The following is a 25,524-nucleotide window of genomic DNA, read 5'->3' as shown; positions in this document are numbered from 1 at the left end:
AATGATCTCCGCTCAGAAAATTAAAAGTTCATTCTAGCCACTGGTCATCTGCTATTTTGGGTGATTCTGAAGACCATCCACTCTGCCTGCAAAATTCTAGTTATGGCCTCAAAAAAGCATGCTTTCTGGCTTTTAGTAGTTTCAAATACATCATGTCTTTGTATGTCTGAATATATTTCATTTCAGAAAATGTGAATTTTCCAACGCAATGATTAATTTTAACCTAGCTGAGGGTTTGCCTGAGTATTTCCTTCTCCCACCCAGGATATCGTGCTTCCATTCAAAAGAACGCTACACATTCAGAGTGAAACAGGCTGGGATATACCACCGAATCCACACCACTGAAACACCTTCAAGACAGTTAGAAATGATGACTAGGTATCTGCAGCAAACCACTTGACAACTGCAGACGGAGCTCGTACAGGCAAGGAGTCAGTGCTTTGGGGCAGATTCCAAGCTGGCCATGATCCTATGACAGCATAGGAAGGGCATTAGTAAGTCAGACTACCACCACCGGCAGCCAGGTCTCCCCTCTCCCTAAGAACTGGCAGATAAACGAGATTAGAAAGAGGAAGCGTGCGCTGCCTTTCCAAAGTGTGGCCGACCTCCTTACACTCTACCTGGAGCAGGAAGAGCTAAGCCAGCGCTCTGTCCGCCAGGCTCCTTGTCTTCAGTGTAGGGTCCACGCCTTGATTCAGAGGCCTGAGGCTGAGGAGGAGAGCTGGGCGGGAAGACACCGGTCATCTTTGACCAGCACCAGCTACCAGAACCACCCGAGTGCGCCTCCTGCCTCCAGCACCAGCTACCAGAACCACCCGAGTGCGCCTCCTGCCTCCAGCACCGGCTACCAGAACCACCCGAGTGCACCTCCTGCCTCCAGCACCGGCTACCAGAACCACCCGAGTGCGCCTCCTGCCTCCAGCACCGGCTACCAGAACCACCCGAGTGCGCCTCCTGCCTCCAGCACCAGCTACCAGAACCACCCGAGTGCGCCTCCTGCCTCCAGCACCGGCTACCAGAACCACCCGAGTGCGCCTCCTGCCTCCAGCACCGGCTACCAGAACCACCCGAGTGCGCCTCCTGCCTCCAGCACCGGCTACCAGAACCACCCGAGTGCGCCTCCTGCCTCCAGCACCGGCTACCAGAACCACCCGAGTGTGCCTCCTGCCTCCACCAGGGAGCAGAAACTCATAGAGCTGGGTCCCAATCCCTGGAGACTCTCTGATCTACAGCTGCCTCAGAAACGCCACTGACAACAAGAGGACAGCACTCCAAAGGACAGGCGTAGAAATCCGAGTTGAAAACTTCATGTGCCGTCTACCTTTACTACTAGTTAGCTAGGCAACATCTCAGAACTGCCAGTACACTTTGAGTTTGGTTTTTAACAAGAGCACAGTAAAGGAATTCAAGCTCTAGATAAATTTTTATAAAATGACAACAAAACAGATACTTTAAAAGTATTTCTTTTTAAAAATTATTTATTTATTTATTTATTGGATAGAGACCTCAGAAATCGAGAGGGATGGGTGTTGTTAAAATTTTCAGAGGCTCTGGCCGGGCTTGCTAGCTTCACGGTGGTGAACAGAGACGCGGAGACAACGGCTGGGCAGGGAAGCTGTATTTCTTTATTCAGGAACAACGATTCACAAACTAAGACAAACTAATCACCAAACAGAACTCTGCTGTCTCTTTGCGGCGGCGCAAGCACTCTTTCTTTTTCTCTCGAACTCAGGAACCCTCTCCCTTACTCTCGAACTCAGAAACTCTCGCACCCTCGCACTCTCGAACTCCGGAACTCAGGAACTCTGTCACTGGGGAACTCAGGAACTCTCGGACTCCGGAACCCTCTCCCAGGGTCCCTTGGGGCGGGGCCAAGCAGGCCCGCGAAATTAACAGGACTCATCCAATTCTCTTGGAGGGGGAGGGCTAGAACAAGCCAATGTAAAGCATACGACAGATGGGAGGGAGAGAGAGGGAGAGAGACAGAGAGACACCTGCAGCCCTGCTCCACCACTTGCGAAGCTTCTCCCCTGCAGGTGGGGGCTGGGGGCTCGAACCTAGGTCCCTGCGCACCTTAATATGTGCACTCAACCAGGTGCGCCACCACCCGGCCCCACTTTTAAAGTATTTCTACGGTGCTCGAGTTATTATATCAGTATTATATCATCACTGTCAAAAACAATTTTAGGAACTTGCCAAAGGAACAAACTCAGTCATCTATTTCTTCCCCCTCTCTACTGCCTCAGCTGTGCACAATGCCAGTAAACCCTCACATGGCCACAGGCATCACCGACCACTCTGGGCCGAGTTATTCTGAGAGGCCTATAACTGCCAAGCTGGGATCACTCTATCCAATCATTACCTATTAATTTTTTAATGTTCTGGTTCTATTTTATACTTTATTATATAATGGCCACTCTACTACATGCTTTCAGATATACTTAAATATTTTATTAGCCCTATACAAGGACTAATGCTACTGTCATGAAAAAAGATGAAAGAGAATAAAACGGCGTTCTGCGACTCACTAGAAGTTACTGAAGTAGTGCTGTCTGAGGAGCCCAATCAGACCACAGCTCTGGCCTTCTCCCCACATAATGAGCCGGCTAAGGCAGGTCGGCACGTTAGAGGCCGGTGTGCGCGAAGCGGTCCACCCGGGGCGAGTCACACACCGGCAGGGAGTGCTGGTCACTGCTCTAGCGTCTGGGCTTGTCTGACTACTCCCAAGACCGGCGTGGTCAGAAGTGCAGACTTCACTGTTCACACTGAAAGCAGCCCTGTCCAACACAACTTGGGTGGTGACGATGAAAATATCCTCCTCTGCGCTGCTCGGAGTGGTTCCAACAGCCACACGTGCTCTGAAAACGGCACTTGGCACGTGGCCGATGGAAGTGAGGGCTGGATTGTCAGCTTTAACCAAACAGCACACCTTAGCATCCACCGGAGGGCTCTTAGGCAGGCAGGCCAGTCACTAAGATTAGCTGGCATCATTCCATGACGTAAAGAAAGCGGCATGAGGACGAGCACAGGGGCGGAAATCCTAGCCAGAGGGTTTTCAGAAAGACAAGCTCCCTGGGGCCAGGCGGTGGCGCAGCTGGCTGAGCACACACGTTACAGGGCTCAAGGGCCCGGCTTCAAGCCCCTGGTTCCCATCTGCAGGGGGAAGCTTCACGAGTGGTGAAGCAGGGCTGCGGCTGTGTCTCTCTCCCTCTCTCTCTCCCCTTCCTCTTAATTTCTAGCTGTCTCTAGCCAATAGATAAAGATAATTAAAAAGAAAAGAAAAGGAAAAACAAGCTCCCCGATAACTTGGTTATGATAACAATTATCTTTTTAGACACTAAGGCCATAAGGAGTCCTGCCCATTCTTCTTAAAATCCGCATTTCTCCCAGTCCCGGAACCTCTGGGACTTTGCTTGTGCTTTGTGACGCCTCTCCTCTTGACCCTCCCCTGTGGTACCATCTCTGCTAACCTCAGCTATGGCAGCACAGCCTCTCAGTGCCACTCCAAGATCTGGCGAGACCTTTCCTCACCCAGGGGACTCCCCAGTGCCACTTGAGATGGCATGCTTCCTAACAAACTCACAGATCCCAGGGACAGGCCACATGTGCACATGTCTCCATAAGTTAGGGGCAAACTACGTGCCTCAGACTAGATTTAGACCTACTAAGCTCATCAAGCAAGTAGAGATTCCTAGAAGACACCATGAATAGTCTAATCCAGTATTTACTACTTGGACCTCGACAGCCTTCTCTCCTACTTCCACTTCACTTCCCACAATCACTGTCTACTCAACTAACTACACTAAAGTAGGCCAGATATATCTCCTAATCTCTCCTGACAGCACCAGCATTATTGTCACCCCTTGATAATCTCTAGAAGAAACTCTGTATACAACCGGCCAGGAGATGTGTTGGCAAAATATACATATACATATATATCCATCCACTAAAGGACAAATATTGTCCCTATGACAACCTTTATTAGAATTATTAAACAAGCAAATGCAGTAAGACTCGAGGGGAACGTAGACCCCACTAGAACTTAGGTCTGTTTCCTCCTACCTTTAGGCCAGACCCCATAAACCTAGTGCCAGTTTGGATACAACAAACTCAACCTTTAACAACTGGGAAAGTTTAAGCTCATCAGACAAAGAAAGTACTACAGTGGTCCGGGAGGTGGCGCAGTGGATAAAGCACTGGACTCTCAACCAGAACGTCCTGAGTTCAGTCCCCAGCAGCACATGTACTAGAGCGATGTCTGGTTCTCTCTCTCTCCTTCTGTCTTTCTCATAAATAGCTGAAATTCTTTTAAAAAATATTACAAAATCTGGAAACGGGTACAAGCCTGGCTCACTTAATGACGGCCTTTTTGGTATCTAGCAGGCCACCTCATCACCTGGGGCCCTAGTCTGTGAATCCTAGGGTTCCTCAGAAATATGATGGGCCCGGACCTCTCACAGACCCCGCTCTCCACCATCACTGGTCACTCCCATCAGGAACGTCAGTCAGCACAGCCCTCCTGGGGCCTCCCCAGGACCTGCCCTCAGTGCAGAGCAGCCATGGTGGGGACGCCCCGCTCTCTGAAGGGAGGCTGGTCAGCCTGCTCTGCCCCTCGAGGAAGACGTGAGAGCAGCCTGACGTGAGAGCGGCCTAGAATGTCCCAGCTGTGACCATGGTCTGTGAGCTCAGACTGACAGGGACTCAGAGGCCACACAGAATCCTGTGCTGGATGTGAACAGACATGGGCCCTGGGCCAGATCAATGGGGTTAACAGTTAACTGTACTTAACCTATTTTCTTCAAGTTCGGGAGCTAGTCTCTACCCTAATCCAACATTCTAGCACTATTCTCAACTCTGACACCATCTTCCCACACAATATTTTTAATTCATCTGCATCTTAGCTATCAAGCTCAAGCAAAAATTACGAAAGTCATAGGTCCCTAAAACAGACTTCCTAGGTTCTTTCCACCTTAAAATCCCTATCCTCACTGGTTCTATTCTGACTTTCTGGTTCCTGTTTACTCAACAATTTGTCCTGCTTCATATCTTACTGCCTTGTCTGCCACCAAGTTGCAGATGCTATCATGATGCCATCCTGACTTGCCTGGGCACACGCCCTCACCCGTGTGTCCTGGAACCTCCCTCCCAGAGCCCTGCCCCACTAGGGACAGACAGACACAGGCTGGGGGTGTGGATCCACCTGCCAACACCCATGTCCAGCAGAGAAGCAATGACAGAAGCCAGAACTCTCACCTTCTGCTCCCCATAAAGAATTGGGGTCCCTGCTCCCAGAGGGGGGGAAATGTTAGGGGAAGACGACCAGAGGGCTCTGAATCCCAACTCCATCAGGACCCGGAGAGAGAAGAGAAAAAAGGGAAGACACGTGGAAGTAGTAAGAGATATAGGTGTGACTTAGAAAGGGAGAGAAAGAAATTGAATGAACCACAGAAAATATATACAGAGAGATAGAGACAGAAGTAACAGTCAGCTTCTAACTATGATCTTGGGAGAACCCTGCAGCTTCCAGTGAAGGGAATGGGGACACAGAGCTGTGGTGGTGGGAACAGTGTGGAATTGTGCACCTGTTACCTTGTAAGTCTGTGCGTCAATATTAACTCACTAATAAAAATGAAAAAACACAACTAAAACAAAATTAAAAAATAGAAATATATACAGTAGTTAGTAAACATTCGTTCATAAATTAAATCTTTATATATTACTCAGTCTGTTGTAGCCTCAAGCTCTTCCATTTTTATTACCCACAGAAATCACTCACTGGAGCAGCCAGATATGCAAAGTCAGAACACTCAGCAAGCACAAGCACATAGCCGCCGCTACTGCAGACCGAGACCGCACAGAGAAAAGCAGACAGCCGCACCCTCTGGAGACCCAGAATGTCAGAAGCAGCCAAGAAACATCCATGCAGAAATGCTGTGACCATTACAGTGTACTTTCAGATCAAGGCTCCAAACAGGTATATGGTCTTTTCAGCAAGATACAATGCCAAGCACTACTGTGGGTCAGGCATTTTACCTGAAGACTTATATATATATATATAGTTTGCTCTTGAACTCTCAATGATAGCAGGAGAAAACAAAAGCAGCTGAAATGTGAATGATTCCTAGAAAAACCAAGAATTAAAAAAAATTCACAACATTAGTAAGAAGCAATTCCTCAAATAATGGAAAATTGGGGCTCACAAGGTTTATTAATAAATACTTTTAGTTAAAGTCACATTTAATGCTCAACATGAATACCCTCAATCTCAGCTATTATTATACTCAAGTACCTTAAAGCAGTGTAGGGATGTCACTTTAAGACTAATATGCCAATAGAGACTTGGAGCGCATCTTACTAGATTAGCGGAAGCTGAAAGTGTCTGGTGCTGCCACCGGCTGTCCCTTTAAGAGAGAGAATGGGGGCCTCCCTGGACAGCCACATACGAGAGAACTGATTCCAACTACAGCCCGCATGCATTAGGGATCTTACTTTAAAGTTAAAATTCATCCCCCTACAGGGAAATCAATAGTCTGTAACTCTTCTGATGACTCTCTTTTTTTTTTTTTTTTTTTCCCTCCAGGGTTATTGCTGGGCTCGGTGCCTGCACCATGAATCCACCGCTCCTGGAGGCCATTTTTCCCCCTTTTGTTGCAGCCTCATTGGGGTTATTATTATTGCCATTGTTGATGTTGTTCGTTGTTGGATAGGACAGAGAGAAATGGAGAGAGGAGGGGAAGACAGAGAAGGGGAGAGAAAGACAGACACCTGCAGACCTGCTTCACCGCCTGTGAAGTGACTCCCCTGCAGGTGGGGAGCCGGGGCTCGAACCAGGATCCTTACGCCTGTCCCTGCGCTTTGCGCCACGTGTGCTTAACCCACTGCGCCACTGCCCGATCCACCTGATGACTCTTAAGTAAAAAATGTGTACTCGAGAATATGTGGGATATCGATTTGCTCTGTCTTCTCCAAGAAAACGTGAGTGAAATAAAATAGAACCCAAATTATAAACACTGTAAGGTAAAATACACAAGGAGCCACTAAGGTGATTTCTGAATTTTTTGAAAAAAATCCCCACCTGCAGAAGGGTCGCTTTATAAGCGGTGAAGCAGGTCTGCAGTGGTTTGTCTCTCTCTACGTCTCTGTCTCCCCCTCCTCTCTCCATTTCTCTGTCCTATCCAATAGAAGTGAAAAACAGCCTCCAGGAGCAGTGGATTCGTAGTGTTGGCACAGAGACCCAGCAATAACCTGGGATAGAGGGAGAGGGAGGGGGAGGGGAGGGGAGGGGGAGGGAGAGGCAGAGGCAGAGGCAGAGGCAGAGGCAGAGGGAGAGGGAGAGGGAGAGGGAGAGGGAGAGGGAGAGGGAGAGATATTCCTTCACCTTTTAGAGCAGAAATAAGAAGCAGAGTTCTCAAGATGTAGTTTGGGCCTTGGTGCCGGCACTAGGACTCCCCTGCTCCTGGAAGCTATTTGCTCCTGTCTGTTTTATTTGATACGACAGAGAAGGTGAGAGAAGGGGGAGGGAGAGCAGCAGAGACTCCACGCTCATGAAGCTCCCCCTGCAGGCGGGGGCGGGCTTGAGCTCCCGTCCTTGTGTATGTGTGTATGACAATGTGTTCACTTAGCCTGGCGCACCACCACCTGGCCCCTGACATTTGGAAATTTGACTTTTTTGGGGGGGGTCATAATTTGCTTTTAAAAGCTAGTTTAGGGAGTCAGGCGGCAGCACAACAGGTTAAGCGCACGTGGCGCAAAGCGCAAGGACCTCAGTAAGGATCCCGGTTCGAGCCCCCGGCTCCCCACCTGCAGGGGAGTCGCTACACAGCCGGTGAAGCAGGTCTGCAGGTGTCTGTCTCTCTCTTCCTCTCTGTCTTCTCCTCCTCTCTCCATTTCTCTCTGTCCTATCCAACAACGATGACATCAATAATAACTACAACAACAAAACAACAAGGACAACAAAAGGGAATAAATAAATAAATATAAAAAAATTTTTAAAAAGCTAGTTTAGCGGGGGTGGGGGTGGGAGGGGGCGGTGGCGCAGCGGGTTAAGTGCAGGTGGCGCAAAGCGCAGGGACCCGTGTAAGGATCCCGGTTCCAGACCCCCGGGCTCCCCACCTGCAGGGGTCGCTACACAGCCGGTGAAGCAGGTCTGCAGGTGTCTGTCTGTCTCTCCTCCTCTCTTGATTTCTCTGTGTCCTATCCAACAGGAACAACAAGGACAACAAAAATAGGAAAAAATGGCCTCCAGGAGGACTCGAAGCACAGGCACCGAGCCCCAGCCATAACCTGGAGTCAAAAAAAAAAAAAAAAAAGCTAGTTTAGGATCAAGCATTTTATAAAATTGGACACTTGGAAGGCTTAGGAGTCGAGGTGAGGTTAAAGAGCAGAGTACGTTAAGAGGAGAGTCTAGTGACAGTCACCGAGGAGGCGGTGAGGGCAAGACTCGAGATCCCAGAAGCAGTGTAGATAAGATGGGAGAAGCCACCCATCTGGGGACCACGTAAATCTAGGCAGTGTCAACACCAACACTACCCAGGCTATTTCCCATCAGCTTCACTGTATTTATCACCTTGACACACCGCTGGGCTGCTACCGGTGAGCTACAATCCCTACACAAGGCAGAGCCACTAGGTCTCATTTCCTTCCTGAAGCCAGGGTCGGTGCCAGGCGGTGCCTGGGAGCATGCGTCCGTGTGGCCTGTACTGTTTGCGATTGCCTGAGTAAGGCTGACTTACAGAAGGGAGAGAAGCCCTTCAGAACACACTATTTGAGGAGTACCTATCCCTGAAAAAAGCCACTCCAAGCCATTTCTGCAACAGTCTTCTCTAAATATCTCTTTCGAACCAACAAAACAGCCAACGACCCTTTGCAAAACCCTTACTCCTCCCCCCCAGGGAAGTGACATTCCACAACGGTCCCATTTTCTGATGATCAGCACCTCACTCCGGAAGCCTTTCCAATCTCCCCTTGCAGGTGAATCACACCTCTGTCTGCCCCCTTCAAGCCCAGCACGGATCAAGCCCCGTCCGTGTTTGCTTTGTGGTGTCTCTGGCATCTGTCTCTCTACTGTCAAAAGTGTCTCGCACACCATTTCCAGTCTGGGCCTGAATTCAGGAGATGACTGTCTTGGTCTTGTAAAGGAAGGCAAGTTCAATCTAACAATAAATTCATTATATATCCCTTTTTTTTTTTTTTCTTTTCCCTCCAGGATTAGGGTTATAGTGCTGGGGCTTGGTGCCCACTTGCGAATCCACTGCTCCTGGAGGCCATTTTTTTTTTCATTTTGTTGTTATTGTTCTTGTCGTTATAGTACTGTTGTCATATAGGACAGAGAGGAATTGAGAGGGGAGGGAAAGACAGAGAGGGGGAAAGAGAGACAGACACCTGCAGACCTGCTTCACTGCTGGCAAGGCGACCCCCTGCAGGTGGGGGCTGGGGGCTCCAACTGGGATCCTTACTTCGGTCCTTGAGCTTTGCACAACGTGTGCTTAACCTGCTGCGCTACTGCCCGACTCCCTTGTTAGATGTTTAAACAGACTAATTTCTCTTTTATTTTGTGAAAGTGAAAAAAATGTTGAAACGTGATGAGTCTAGCTTTGATCTTATGTAAAGGTTATACGAAATAAGACAAATATGGAAACAGAAATGATTGATATTTCCATCCGAATTTTTTTTTTAAACTTGAGACAGGCAGCGCGTGCGCTCACGCGAGAGAGACGGCAGCTCTGAGGCTTTCTTCAGTGCTGCAGGGGCTGCGCTTCACCCTGGGTTGCAGACAGCAGTGCAACCCACTGTGCAAGCGAGCTATTTCACCACCCTCCGTTTCCATTTTTCATTTATTTACTGAGCTCATCAATACCAAATCAAGAACTGTGATATGAGGGACAAGCTTGCTCTTTTCTCTCTTTCAAGACAGTTATGTTTGTTTGGTTCCTTGCACTCCACGATTCTTTTTCAAAAGATATCCATCCATCCGCACTGTTTCTTCTAATCGTCCCAACAGTTAACAAATTGGGGCCAGCTGGTGGGTGGCGCACCTGGTTAAGCGCACACAGTACTCAGCACAACGGCCCTCACAAGGACTCGAGTTTGAGCCCCTGCTCCCCAACTGCAGGGGAGTCGCTTCACAAGCGGTGAATGAAGCAGGTCTGCAGGTGTCTATCTTTCTCTCCCCTCTCTATTTCTCTGTCCTATAAAAATAAAATAGGAAAAAGAAAAATGGCTGAAGGGAGCAGTGGGTTTGTAGTGCTGGCACCGAGCCCCAGTGATGATACCTGAAGAAAGGTTTACTTTGGGTGTTGGAATAGTATAAAAATCAACATTATGCAAGTGATAATAAGAATATGGAGGCATAAAGGCAAGGGTGATATCAATGTACATGAAATGCTGAGCTTATCAGCAAACGAAGGAAAGAGAGTCTTTCTTCCCACATTTGATCAACGAACTGTGGAACATACTTCGTCCTTTAGAATCTTTTAGTCCATCACGCCTGCTGGACGATGTGTTTTCAATTTCGTGTGTGTGTGTTTCTATTACTACCTTAAGTGTCTTATAATAAGCCGTAAGAGGAAATACACTGCCAGATGAAACACACTTGTACACGCCGAGTTTGCTTTTCACAGTACTTCTACTTCTATACAGAATTACGAGGCTCTGGGCTTCCACAAAGATCAAAGCAATTTTCCCGTCACCAAATTCAGACTTCAAATGTCAGTTATGTGGGTTCCCAAGCTGCTGTTTAACTATGTCTAGTATGAGCTTTCCTGACAATCTTTAGAAAGCAGACACATGGGGCAGGGTAGGTAGCACAGTGGTTCTGCAAAGACACTCTCATGCCTGAGGCTCCCAAGTCCCAGGTTCAATCCCCAGCACCACCATAAGCCAGAGCTGAGCAGGGCTCTGGGGTTTCTCTTGGTGTCTCTCTCTACATCTCTCTCAAAAATCAAATAAAATACTTAAAAAAATAAAAATAAAGTAGATACACCAAAGACTGAAAATTACCAAATAGGAAATATTTTAGAAATGCTAATATGTGCAGGATAGGGTATACTTCTCCTTCTAGGGTCACTCTAATACTTTTCTCTCTGCTTGGCACGTGGTTCATGATATCTGTACATCAGTCTGCTTGTGCTACCCCAACCGCGATCCATTTTCGCCGACAAGCCCTGGCCTGCAGCAGTCCTAGCGGGTGTTCATCCCTCCACTCAAACATTCTCTCTTCCCCGCTAGGCACATACCGTGTGTGTCAGTCTCGGCTGTTCCGCAGCTCCTACCCAGTCTGTTCTCATCCAGTGTTCATCGTCTGTTTTCTAGAAGTCCACTGGCGTAGCCTGCGGCTCAGAGACACTTATCTCAGCTGTCCAGTCGGGTAAGTGAGCCCCTCAAAGACACTCTTCATCTGTGGCAGTGCTCCTGGCTTTAGGACGTCCATGTCTGCTCATACTATTCACCTGTACTCCCTGCCGTTCTCTCTCCTTTAGATCCCTGGATGCCTTGGTGACAGTTGGTCTGGGCCCATGGTCTCCGCCCCTCTGGACCCCCCCCCCCCTTGACCTCTTCAAAGTGTTGGGCGGGCATCGTAACAGCCCGGAGAAGGCCCTGCTTTGACCTGCGACCTGTTTCTGCAGACCAGCGCTACGCTTTCGCCTTCCAGTCCTCCTCGCAGTCTTCTCACCAGTCAGACGTGCTGTGCCGGCCAGACCTGTGCCGCACTCGCCCCCCCAAGACCTTCCGGCTCTAGGCCCGCACGGCCCTCACTGCCCTCGGTGGCCCCGTGGACACGTCTTCAGTGCTGAGGTGGTGAGGCCTGAGAGAAGCGGAGCCGGGCCGGTCTGCTGTCAGACTGCGACCTGCAGGAGCCCCTCATTTCCTAGTTCCTGCTCCCCGAGCAGGCGGCGGGGCGGGTGTCCAGCTGGGGCTGCTGTGCGATCTGTCTCCTCTGTCCGAGCAGGCGGCGGGGCGGGTGTCCAGCTGGGGCTGCTGTGCGGATCTGTCTCCTCTGTCCGAGCAGGCTTACTTAGAAGAGACTGACTGCTTCCAAGCTTCTTATATGTGGACTTAGAAACCAGAATTTGAGTCCACTTTTTGCTCTGAGAGAAGTACCAGTGCGGTGTGTCTTCCTTCAGGCTCCATGACTGGGTGTCTCCCATGTGCCCTATTCTCCTTCTGCCCAGTGACTCCCTCACGCCCATCTTCAGCTGGGCTAATTCTCCCTACAGCTCTGGCTAAAGTTCTGCTTAACCTCACCTCTGACAGCTTGATTTCAATCATTAACGACTACAAAATCAAATCTGTATCTAGCTCACAACCTTTTCATTTTTCACCATGGATCACTTTAACTACTTGAAAATATATGTAGTTATTTCTCTTTTAAAGGTCTAGTTATGAATTCATGGGAGAGAAAAAGGGGAGAGAGAACCAGAGCGTCACTCTGGCACATGTGATGCCAGGGACCAGGGAAAGTCCTCATGACACACTGCCCAGCAGTTCACCCACTGGCCGCCTCTTGACCACGCGGTTAGCTATTTCTGAAGTTGTTGGGGTGCACTTTCCCCTTTACTGGGGGACTAATGTTGTGCAACACATTTTAATCCTGTTGGTTTATTTCTTGTATATGCATGTCAAATGTTCCTTCACAAGATAACTTTGAATGGAGATTGCTTTGTCTGAGGCAGTTTCTACTCTGAAATTCCCCGAGTATAAGGGGAGGGTTTGCGTCAAGGCATGGCGTGCGTCTATTTGATGTATTAAATACAACTCCAATGCTGTCCACTGATCTCATCTTTACGAGGTCGCCTAAAACTACAGTTAGGAACCACACTGGAAACTCCACCACAGAAAACATCAATGCAAGTAGAGACCGCAAATCAGATCACAGAAGCCATCAGCAAAAGGCAGAGTATACACAAACCCAGGCAATGTCTACCTCCAAATATAAAATTTGGTGGCCAGCAAATGATTCTTTGTTTGTTTCTTTTTCCAAAAAACCTTAATTACAAGAGACATAACAATTTCAGAAAGCATCCTGAATTCAAAAAGATTTAAACTGAAGGAAGGGGAAATCTTAAAACCAAGAAAATGTCCTACGTAAGGAAGAAAGCAAGATACAGCTCAGCCTGGCTGTGCACATGGTGAAACTGCACGGACCAGGTGAGCTATTTCACTGGCCTCCACACAGGTTCCTCGGCTACAGCACATTGACGTTTGGGGGTTGGGGCCGGGTAGAGACACACCTGCTTGAGCACATATGCTACAGGGCACAAGGACCCGGGTTCAAGCGCCCACTCCCCACCTGCAGGAGGAAGGCTTCACGAGTGGTAAAGTAGGGCTGCAGGTCTCTCTCTCCCTCTCTCCCTCCCTCCCTCTCAATTCCTGGCTGTCTCTATCAAATAAATAAAATTAATAAAAAGATGGGAGTCGGGCGGTGGCGCAGCAGATTAAGCGCAAGTAGTGGAAAGCACAAGGACCGGCATAAGGATCCCAGTTCGAGCCCCCGGCTCCCCACCTGCAGGGGAGTGGCTTCACAGGCGGTGAAGCAGGTCTGCAGGTGTCTGTCTTTCTCTCCCCCTCTGTCTTCCCTCCTCTCTCCATTTCTCTCTGTCCTATCTAACGACAACGACATCAATAACAATAACAATAAAAAAATAAGGGCAACAAAAGGGAAAATAAATAAATATGAAAAATTAAAAAGTTAAAAAAAGATCTGAGGGACTAGAGAGAAATGGGATATGTATACTCCAACATGCCTCTTGATGGAAGGATTATCTTACTTTTTAAAACAGGCGGCAGGTGTTTACTTGACTGCATGGGAGGGCAGTGCAGAGGCCGAGGACGGGAGGAGAGAAAGTGAAGCAGAAGGGGTACTCTGGCTATATGGTGGCAGGTATCCAGTATGCTTGCTCCCCTCACATGCAAAGCTTGTTGTTTGCTCCTCCTAGTAGTCTGCCTCGAGCTGATGAGGCAAGTTCCCTCTCCATCCCACAGAGACAATGAAGAAACTCTGAAGCTGAAGAGATGGTGCTCTCTGGAAGCACCGTTTACAGTCACAAAAGAAATCTTCATTCACCACGGTGTCTCCGTCTCTGCATCTGAGCAGACAGGCTCAAGTCCTGACACAGACACCCCTGCAGGAGGCTCAAGTCAAAGTGGCTCAACAAAACCACTGTTTACCCTGCTCTCCTAAAGCAGAAACAGTCAACGGGCGCCTGTGCCGCTCAAAGTGATTGCTGAATGTTACTTTTACTCATGCGTTGGGAATTAGAAGGATGTGCTTACTGTAAGAATGTGTCTGGTGACAGAAAGATCAGTAAATCAACTTACAAAAATCTACAAAAGAAACCATCAGTTTTCTCATGGGGAGAAAGAAAACTTGCCTGGCCCAGGCCCAGCTCTGTGACGTGGGACACCCGTGAACACCACCAGGGGGAGCCCCACGACTGAGAGACCAGTGCTGTCACCTCTCCCAAAGTAAACAAACAAGGCAGCCCAAGAGACCCGGCAGTCGCGTGGGCTAGGCCGCTGAGAGGTTCTGGGTTCAGTTCCTAGTGCTGAAGGGAAAAAGTTACTCAGGGTCGAACCCCGTGCCGCAGAATCCCGTGCCTTCTGTCAGCTGAGGGAAGTCCCAGGTTCGTATGCTAATGCCTAAAAACTCAGCCCCCAGCACCCTCTAGGCTGCCCGGCTATTTCCCTGGCTCGTGAGGTCTGGCAGACTGGCAGGACGTCCTCCCCTCTTCACGTGGCCTTACGGGGGATCGTCACAGAGTGCAGGCCGTCTTTCTGACTGCTCTACTTAGACCAACTTCCACTTTTGAAAGATCTGGAATTTCTTATCGGGTCTTCACAGCACTTCTGCTTTTCTATTTATGAGATTGCAAAAAAGGAACCGCTTTCTTTTCTCTCTTCTGTTCACGTTACACTATTTTTTAAGTCTGGAATCAACCACTTGATTTTTTTTTGAAGCTGATTCCAAGACTTGATAAACAGAGCCCCTCTTGAAGTGTCAGGTGTTTGGAAGTCGGGTCTGCACCACCCAAGCCGCTCAGCCAAAAGCGCTGTACTTACCATTGTATGTTATTCGAGGTTTAGTCAGACACATCACAAGATGCAAGTCCATCTCATCGGAGGGTACGAATTTTGAGCATACGGGGCACTTGAATCCTAAAAAAAGAGAAAGAGACAAAATGTGAGTTACTAATTATTCTGAAAAGAACATCCATACTGTTTGTTTTTTTTAAATAGCATGGAAAAATCAAAGTCTTTTAAACTTCACTCTCACATTTCTCAACTTACTACTTATGTATGTAACAAGTAACAAGTAAGAAGAGCTTGTGATTATAATATCTAGCTTAAGTCACTTCATGAAGACCAATCCTTTCTTTCTTTTCTTTTCTTCTCTTTCTTTCTTTCCTTCCTCCCTTCCCCCCCCCCCACTTCTTTCTGCTCCTGCTGTAACAGCCTTTGATTGTGACTATCTTGGTGGGAATGAACTTTGCTGGCCCAGAATGGTATGAGGTACGATCTTGCATTCATAGTGAGACAGGACCTTAGCAAACATTCTTCACAGCCACAAAGTGATTTTTTTTCTGATGAAGAAGTGAAGGTTTTCAAAACAGCACAATCAGATCCAGAATCTAACTCCTAACAGCTAGTGTTCTTTTATACCATGTTACAAAGTAGAAAATTACATCAAATGGGGCAAGATTTCTCAGTCTGTTGTGGCATCTTAATATGAATCAATTCCTTTCATGATTCAATTAGCATTAAGTTTTTGCCTGAAGTACGATTAAAAACCAACGGGCAGGGGCAGGGCAGGGGCAGGGCAGGGCAGGAACAAGGCAGGGGCTAGGCAGGGGCTAGGCAGGGGCTAGGCAGGGGCTAGGCAGGGGCAAGGCAGGGGCTAGGCAGGGGCTAGGCAGGGGCTAGGCAGGGGCTAGGCAGGGGCTAGGCAGGGGCTAGGCAGGGGCTAGGCAGGGGCAAGGCAGGGGCAAGGCAGGGGCAAGGCAGGGGCTAGGCAGGGGCTAGGCAGGGGCTAGGCAGGGGCAAGGCAGGGGCTAGGCAGGGGCAAGGCAGGGGCTAGGCAGGGGCAAGGCAGGGGCTAGGCAGGGGCAAGGCAGGGGCTAGGCAGGGGCTAGGCAGGGGCTAGGCAGGGGCAAGGCAGGGGCTAGGCAGGGGCAAGGCAGGGGCTAGGCAGGGGCGTCCTCAGCCGCGCACACACAGGAAGGAGCACAGGGGCCTTGGGGAGGTGGCGTGGCAGAGGTGGCTTCACAAGCCCTGAGCAGGTCTGCAGGTGTTTAGGTGTCTTCCTGCCCTTCCTGCCCTTCCTCCCTCCCTCCCTCCCTCCCTCCCTCCTCCCTCCCTCCCTCCCTCCCTTTCTCTCTTCTTTTGCCTCCAGGGTTATTGCTGGGGCTAGGTGCCTGCACGACAGATCCACTGCTCCGGAGGCATCTATTTTTCCATTGTTGTCGTTGTTGGATAGGACAGAGAGAAATGGAGAGAGGAGGGGAAGACAGAGAGGGGGAGAGACAGACACCTGCAGACCTGCTTCACCGCCTGGGAAGCGACTCCCCTGCAGGTGGGGAGCCGGGGGCTCAAACCAGGATCCTTGCGCCGGTCCTTGTGCTTTGTGCCACGTGCGCTTAACCCGCTGCGCCACCGCCCAGCCCTTTCTTTCTCCCTTCCTATCTCCTTCTCCCCTCTCAATTTCTCTCTATCCTATCCAATAAAATAGAAAGAAAAAAAGGACCCCCACAACTATGGACATCTGATTTTTGACAAGGAGGACCAAAATATTAAATGGAGAAAGGAGTCTCTCTTCAACAAATGGTGTTGGGAAAATTGGGTTGAAACATGCACAAGAATGAAACTTGACCACTTTTATCTCATTACAAACAAAAGTCAACTCCAAATGGATCAAGGATCTGGATGTTAAACCAGAAACTATCAAATACTTAGAGGAAAATACTGACAAATTTTTTTTCCATCTAAGTTTCATAGATATCTTCAGTGACTCAAATCCATTTGCAAGGTAAACAAAATAAAAAATACACCAATGAGACCACATCAAATTAAAAATCTTCTGCACAGCAAAAGAAACCATTACCCAAACAGAGACACTTGTTATAGAATGACAGAAGGTATTTTTATGCTAATACATCAGACAGAAGGTTAGTAAGCAAAATATACAACGAGCTCACCAAACTCCACAGCAGAAAGAAAAAAAGAAAAAAGAAAAGGAAGTAACCCCATCCAAAAGTAGGGGAGAGGACATGGACAGAATAGTCACCAAAGAGATCCGAATGCCAACAGACATATGGAAATGCTGAGTCACTGATGATCCAAAAAATGCATAAAAACAACACTGAGATACCACTTCACTCCTGTGAGAATGTCACACATCAGAAAAGGTGACAGCAGCAAATGCTGGAGAGGGTGTGGGGTCAAAGGAACCCTCCTGCACTGCTGGTGGGAATGTCACTGGGTCCAACCTCTGTGGAGAACAGTCTGGAGACTCTCAGAAGGCTAGAAATGGACCTACCCTATGGCCCTGCAATTCCCCTCCTGGGGATATATCCTAAGGAACCCAACACACCCATCCAAAAAGACCTGTGTGCACATATGTTCTTGGCAGCACAATTTGTAATAGCCAAAACCTGGAAGCAGCCCAGGTGTCCAACAACAGATGAGTGGCTGAGCAAGTTGTGGTCTAGATACACAATGGAATACTACTCAGCTATAAAAAATGGTGACTTCACCTTCTTCACTTCATCTTGGATGGAGCTTGAATGGATCTTTGTGAAGTGAGATCAGCTAGAAAGAGAAGGATGAACGTGGGATGATTTCATTCATGGACAGAACTTAAGAAAGAAGACCAGAAAGGGGAAACAGAAAGTAAAACTTGGGCTGGAGGTGTATGGCACCAAGCAAAAGACATGGGGGAGGAGGGCAGAGAGAGGCTGGAGGAAGGGAGTTCTGAAGGTCCTAGTACGCGGTGATGATCTGAGAGTGAGAGCGCTCTGCGGACAGGAGAGATGGCACTCACGCGCCAACAAGTGTGCTGTAGACCGCTAACCCCCAACACAAATCTTAAAAAAATTAAAAAGGAAAGAGTGGCTGTGTGGGGCAGCGGGTCCGTGGCGCTGACCCCGAGCCCCAGCAGAACTCAGACGGCACACTAAAGGGAGAGCGGGCCCGCCCTCATTTCTGTCCTGCCCTTCACCTCCAAGAACTGCTCCATGCCAGGCCCTCGGCGCTTCAGAGCTCCCTCCCCATGTCCCTGAACTTTTTATCAGAGGTGAAAACCTGAACCCAGGCAGCAAACTTAGTCAGTTTTTCATGAGAGACTCCAAATCAGAAGAAACTGAAAGACGAAAGCAGCAAACGAGGGGGAAGAAAATGGGAGAACTAGACTAGAAGGACCTTCCGGAAGAAATGCACAGTGACAGCCAGCAGACTCTAGCTATCCTTTCCTCCTTCCTTTCCTCCTTCCTTTCCTCCTTCCTTCCTTCCTTCCTTCCTTCCTTCTTCTCTTTATCTAGCTGTCCTTTTCTAGGGACTCAGAAATCACAGCTCTAGTGGCCCCCAAGACTATGGTGAGGCCTGAGATGAACACTGAGACTGGCTGGGAGACTGAGTAAAGACTCAGCTCAGTCGCTACATTTCTAAACTGAACCAGGAAACCGGAGGCTTAGCACGGGGAAAACCAACGTCAGACCAGACTCGACCTGAAGATAAGAGGTCCAGCAGCACGAGTGGAAGAAAGAGGGGACGATAAAGCTCCATAGGCCAGCGCGGCTGTTTCTCCAGCCATTTGCTATCTCGATCCAGAGAGATCTATCTGTTCTCCTCTTAGATCAGAGGCCGTGCACCGGAGTGGGAAACAGCAGAGGCGTTACACACAGCTCACACGTAAGGGGTTCCAACTTGGATCCCTGGCACCACCAGTATGAGACCACATCTGAGAGGTGCTGGCAGGAAAAAGGAAAAGAGAAAGAAGGAAAGGGGGGGAGAGAGAGAGAAAAAAAAATGATCAGAAGGGGAAACACACAGCAGAACTGGGGCTGGAGCTGGCGCACTGCACCAGAGTAACGACTCCGGGTGCTTGGGGTTCAATCCGGTAACAGGACGGCAGAGGCGGACCAGGTGGGGGTTGTGCTGCTATGTGGAAATGTTACGCATGTACAAACTACCGGATTTAACGTTGACTGCTAACCATTAGTCCCCCAATAAAGAAATTTAAAAAATAAAGACAGAAAAAAAGAAGAGTCCCCACAGGACAGACACAAAGCTTCTAGTCAGCTTCTCAGGGTCTCTCTCAGACGTCAGGCCACTGGCAGAAGGGCGGCAGCTGGCCCTCCACTGGTGGACTAGCTCCTGGCCTGGTATACCTCGCGAGGAGAATCTCAGCGGGTCAGAGAGGCAGTAGGGACACAGCAGACGCCACTGTATTCGGCTAGACGTGATCTTTCCACAGTCAGAGACCATGCTCAGTCCGCACTGGCAAAAACTCAAGAGCCGGGCTATGAGGAAAGAAGTACTTTGACACACAGCCAGCAGAGATGGGTGTGTGGGTGTGTGGGTGGGAGGGAAGGTGCTGCACCCCTGCTCCACGCACAGCAGCAGACTGAGGCGAGCCCCTGTCTCTGCAGCAGCGGTGCTGCACCCCTGCTCCACGCACAGCAGCAGACTGAGATGAGCCCCTGCCTGTCTCTGCAGCAGCGGTGCTGCACCCCTGCTCCACGCACAGCAGCAGACTGAGATGAGCCCCTGCCTGTCTCTGCAGCAGCGGTGCTGCACCCCTGCTCCACGCACAGCAGCAGACTGAGATGAGCCCCTGCCTGTCTCTGCAGCAGCGGTGCTGCACCCCTGCTCCACGCACAGCAGCAGACTGAGATGAGCCCCTGCCTGTCTCTGCAGCAGCGGTGCTGCACCCCTGCTCCACGCACAGCAGCAGACTGAGATGAGCCCCTGCCTGTCTCTGCAGCAGCGGTGCTGCACCCCTGCTCCACGCACAGCAGCAGACTGAGATGAGCCCCTGCCTGTCTCTGCAGCAGCGGTGCTGCACCCCTGCTCCACGCACAGCAGCAGACTGAGATGAGCCCCTGCCTGTCTCTGCAGCAGCGGTGCTGCACCCCTGCCCCACGCACAGCAGCAGACTGAGATGAGCCCCTGCCTGTCTCTGCAGCAGCTGTGCTGCACCCCTGCTCCACGCACAGCAGCAGACTGAGATGAGCCCCTGCCTGTCTCTGCAGCAGCGGTGCTGCACCCCTGCTCCACGCACAGCAGCAGATTGAGATGAGCCCCTGCCTGTCTCTGCAGCAGCGGTGCTGCACCCCTGCTCCACGCACAGCAGCAGATTGAGATGAGCCCCTGCATGGCGATCACGTTCCTTCTTAAAGATCTGGGTCTGGGTGGACCAGCCTGTGCACTTAGTATTTCCCGAGTGGAGAGAGGCTGTGCGGGAACCCTCCTTGTGTCTGTGCACTGCTCTCCGTTTCCCGCCCCCACAGGGTCAGAATACAGACTGTGATTTAGTGACTGTCATTCCTTAGGAGGGAAACACTGAGACTTTCCACACGCTTTTGACGGACCCAAGGCGAGAGTGGTTCTGAGTTTTTCAGTAGCTGGAGGGAAGAGGAAGCGGCGGAAGGCCAAGCCCACGATGTGGGAGCTGTGGCGCGGGACAGCAGAGTGAGACCCTCGCCATGCACGCCGCCATGGGCCCCAGGCAATGCTACAGAGAGCTGGGGTGCTCCAGATGAGCTCTCAGGGCCCAGCTTCGAGTCGGGCGGCCGAGCATGTGCCTGCTTTCCATGCCTTCTGTGGCCCGCACAGTATCAGGCGGCTTGCCCCGTCTCAAGATAGGTGCTCTCTGACCCTTTACTGACAGTGTGCTGTCACCTGGGGAGATGTTCTCAGATTCATTAAAAATAAATAAAGTAAAGCCCCTGAATATTGGTTTCAAAGGGGGAAACTAGGAACAAACCATTGGTGAAGCCGATAACCTGGTCAGTAGGCTGTAAGGAAACAGGACTTGAAAGGACCCACTGCGGAGCTGCGGGCTGAAGAGCATTTCGCAGCCAAGCCTGAACACCTCCTGTCCCAATTTCTAATTAACACAGGAGATGTCCAGCCCCCAGGGAGTGGGCAGACTCCCTAGATATGCCCAGCCACACTAAATCTATATCCATCCATCCATCCATCCATCCATCCCAATTTACCACAGTGACCTCTCTCTCATTCACACTCACACACACACTCACATGCACTCATACATATATACAACACACTCACACACATGCACTCACACTCACAAACATACAACACATTCACACACACCTCACTCACACATATACACACATACAACACACACACACCCCTCACTCGCACACATACACACGCTGACATATACAACACACACTCACCCACACACATCACACACACTCACTCACACACATACACACGCTCACAAACATATACCACACACTCACCCACACACACACACTCACTCACACACATACACACACTCACAAACATATACAACACACACACACACACACACACACACATCTTTTCTAGCCTCCCCCCTGCTCAAATTGCTTTTATACACTAGCTTCAAAACACAAATATCATCTTGTCACTCTCTTGGTTTCAAAAAATTTTTATTTTTGTATTTTTATTCACTATACTGTCTTGAGTTGTCCTCTTAAAAAGTCCAGCGTGTCTCTTGAAGTGAGTGCCATGGTAAAGTCGCACTGCATATCATGCGTGTGTTGTGTGACCTCCTGCCCAGCACGGCTAAATATTTACTTGAATCACTAGGTCACAAAAGTTAACCAAATATCATCACTGAGCTCCTTTCTGTACTACGTAAACATGTTTTAATCTCTGATTTTTGATTTGATAAGGCAGAGGAAATTGAGAGGAGGGTGAGGTAGAGAAGGAGGGAGATGAGAGACACCTGCGGCCCTGCTTCATTGCCGTGAGGCGTCGTCCCTCCTGCACGTGCAACGCCTGTGCTCCACTCGGTGCACCGCCCAGCCCCCACATGAGTGTTAGGAGGATTCCGAGCTTGCTACCTGCCGCCCTCAGAGTTTCCTATGTGGCACTTTATTTTCAGTCAACAATGACTGATCTAGTCAACCCACTCAAGACACTCTTCTTGATTAAAAACCTGGCGTGTATTTCTTCCTCTCCTAAGTCTTGACGACGGTATGCTGACTCAGGACACTGAGCTCCGATGACTCAACAGCAAGAGAGTGGCAGGTGTGAGAGACGCCACCGATGCACGGACTCTCAGACGGTTACTTCTAGGAATGAAGAGTCAGGATAAAGTCTGGCTTAGCTGCATAGTCATCAACTGGGATATTATTCTGCACGTTGAGTTTTATCAGAAGTGATCTATTTCTGAGTACTCCACACATCATCTTATCCCTAAAAATAATATCTAGGGTTATTAGTCTTTTGTTTGTTTGTTTGTTGTTTGCCTCCAGGGTTATTGCTGCACTATGAATCCACTGCTCCTGGAGACCATCTTTCCCATTTTGTTGCCCTTGTTATCCCTGTTGTCGTTATTATTGTTGTCATTGCTGCTGCTGTCGTTGGCTAGGACAGAGAGAAATGGAGAGAGGAGGGGAAGACAGAGAGGGGGAGAGAAAGACAGACACCTGCAGACCTGCTGCACCGCCTGGGAAGCACCCCCCACCCCCTGCAGGTGAGGAGCCGGGGGCTCGAACTAGGATCCTTAAGCCAGAAGCCGGTCCATGCGCTTTGCACCATGTGCACTTAACCCACTGCGCTACCACCCGGCCCCTGGTTATTAGTCATGTTAAGGAACCTAGATTCCTGGCTATTGGAGAACAGGAAGAAAGTTAATGCAACCATCTAATTAAATATATTGGAAGAGTGCAGAGAGAAACGGGAGATTGTAATCTCACCGAGAATCTGCCAGGCGGCATCCTGCTGTCAGCGCTCTAGTCCTGGCAGTACAGCATCGTCACGGACGCTGCTGCTGTGGGGCCGGCAGAGTGAGACCCTCGCCATGCACGCCGCCATGGGCCCCAGGCAATGCTACAGAGAGCTGGGGGGCTCCAGATGCTGCGTTTCCTCTTCCTCTAGAACAGGGCACTGAAAAGCTGCCCCGAGACCACTCCGTGGTGCCCTAGCAGCGTGTGAGGCCCTGGGCCTTGCCCGATACAGAGGGGCAGAGGGACACAGTGTCGCAGCTACTGCAGTGCCCAGCCCGCCCTCCCTGGTGCCAGGGCGCCGAAGCCGAGCCCCGCCCTGCCCCGCAGGCGCGCACCTGCCAGATGTGCGAGCGCATCGGGCATCCAGCTCCAAGTCTTCCAGAGGTGGAGTGAGTGGCCAGATATGACTAAGCAGACCCCCACGGGACTACTTCTACTTCGGAGCACGAATTCTCTCAGTCTCCAGTAAATCTAAAAAGTTGGTTTTGCCCCTCAAGAAAAACTAAAAAGGCAAGTCAGCTGAAGTGAGGACTGAAACTTTAGTCCTAAGAAAGCAAAGTTTAGGGGCCAGGTGGTGGAGCACCCAGGAGAGTGCACACATTACAAGGCACAAGGACCCAGGTTCAAGACCCAAGTCCCCACCTACAGGGAGGGAAGCTTCACTAGCGGTGAAGCAGGGTTACAGGTATCTTCCCGCCCCCACCCCCATATCAATTTCTGTCTCAACCCTGAATAAATAAAAATATTAAAAAATAATTTAATAAAAGCAATATCTGTTAATACTCATTGTTATAGAAGGTTCAGAGAAACAGAAGCCTCAAACACTTCAGCCTAAGTGAAGACTGATATGCTCACACAGGAGAGTGTTTAGTTCTGAGCTGAAGGTTACACAGCCTCGGATTCAGTGATTCCTCTCCTGGGTATCGTTGTCAAAGTTCTGATTCCTCGGCCTGAATAAGGCTGAGTAAGACGCATGTGGAGAGCCCATTTCTGCATTTCTAATCCGTGCACAACACCCAAGCAGCTAAGTGTACAGACCATACTTTGAGCTAAAACTGTCCAGAGAAATGTGTATGTACAAGTTAGCAAGCCTTCAAGGGGCAGTGTTCTATCACCAAATGGAAACAAACAGCTAACACTGAGACAGTTAAAATAAACTGTAACATGTTCACAGAACGGAATGCATTAGACTCGACTCGCAGACTCATGGCAGGCTCTTTCTTTATTTTGGGGGTGGGCATCACTTCTCCCTCTGCTGTCTTCTCAGGAAGTCACACCAACATGGAGACTCAGTAGACTTGCTAGAAACTGACCTCAAATGTGGGAGGCCCTGCCACAAACTGCTCCATCTCCTTGTTTCTCAGAGCCCACAGACGCTCCCTAGAAATCACTTACACTCCTGAGAACCCTCACGCCCTTTTCCCGTCCCATTAATACGCCTCTTGTTAATCTGCCTTTATTACATGGGTCTCTACCAAGAACTCAGAAGATGAAGTGATCTCCCTTCCTTACATGATAAAGAATGAAAACAAGGCTTACAACACACCAGAGTAAAAGAAGCAAGCCCTAAAATGAGAGTACGGTTCCACATTGGTCAAGCCGGAAAAATCAGACATCCCTTAGAATTGCAAATACAAGTGATAAGGTGAAGGGGGACAAGGAAATTCTTTATAGCAGATGTGCTCTATAAGTTCTACTATTTTAAACCTAAAATTACTATTTTTTCTAAGACTTTTAAACTATGATCAGGAATACTCAGTGAGTTTCTAAGGACTCTGGCAATATTCAAATCTGAATATAAGTAAATGCCGCATTGGTGATCACTGTATAAAACCTTCTTCTGTTCTATACATTGGTGATCACTGTATAAAACCTTCTTCTGTTCTATACATTGGTGATCACTGTATAAAACCTTCTTCTGTTCTATACATTGGTGATCACTGTATAAAACCTTCTTCTGTCCTATACATTTTCCTTATAGCTTTCTCTCAAAATTTTTAAAACTATCTTTGACATTAGAATTTTATGAAAATGATTTCCCATTGCTACTGCTAAAATTTTGACATTCTAAGTCTAGTCTCATCCTTTTAATCACTTATAATGTAAGCTTAAAAGTTAGATATTCTATTTGATGGTGAATACAATGTTTATTAAAAAGCGAAGCTCTAAGATGATAGGGCAGATATTGTCATGATCACAAACCTAAAAACCTATTGCTGAAAAATATTTACAAGGGTTAGGTATTTTGAAATGAAAATTAGAAAAACAAAACAGCACAGAATCTGAAAGAAAAGACAGCAGCTCGGTCAGTGGATGAGAACAGTCATTTGAAGGACAGATGCTCCGCCTACAACTCTGCTCACCAGTGAGAGCAACCAGCCTTTGAGCAGAGCACAGACCATGCACCCTGGGACACGGCACAGGAGGTTCTAAGTTCAACCCCTGGCAATGCATGTGACAGGGTGATGCCCTGGTTCTCTCTATATTAATAAATAAATCTTTTTTTTTTTTTTTTAGAAAGCATACAGAACACACATTTTGTAGACATCTAAATGACAGTATTCTG

General features: G+C 49.0%; 1 protein-coding gene across 1 annotated transcript in view; it reads right to left on the bottom strand.

Moving 5' to 3' along the window:
* The window catches only part of ZNRF2 (zinc and ring finger 2), a 61,101-nt gene that overhangs the window by 11,643 nt on the left and 23,934 nt on the right, over positions 1-25,524 (bottom strand). Inside the window, exon 2 of the mRNA XM_060195784.1 lies at positions 15,058-15,153. Coding sequence (XP_060051767.1) covers positions 15,058-15,153 — 96 coding nt within the window. The remainder of the gene's footprint in view (positions 1-15,057; positions 15,154-25,524) is intronic.

The sequence above is a fragment of the Erinaceus europaeus genome, chromosome 8, assembly GCF_950295315.1.
Source record: "Erinaceus europaeus chromosome 8, mEriEur2.1, whole genome shotgun sequence".
NCBI lineage: Eukaryota > Metazoa > Chordata > Mammalia > Eulipotyphla > Erinaceidae > Erinaceus > Erinaceus europaeus.
The sequence above is the reverse complement of the archived record's forward strand: the minus strand, read 5'-3'. Positions and strand labels throughout refer to the sequence as shown.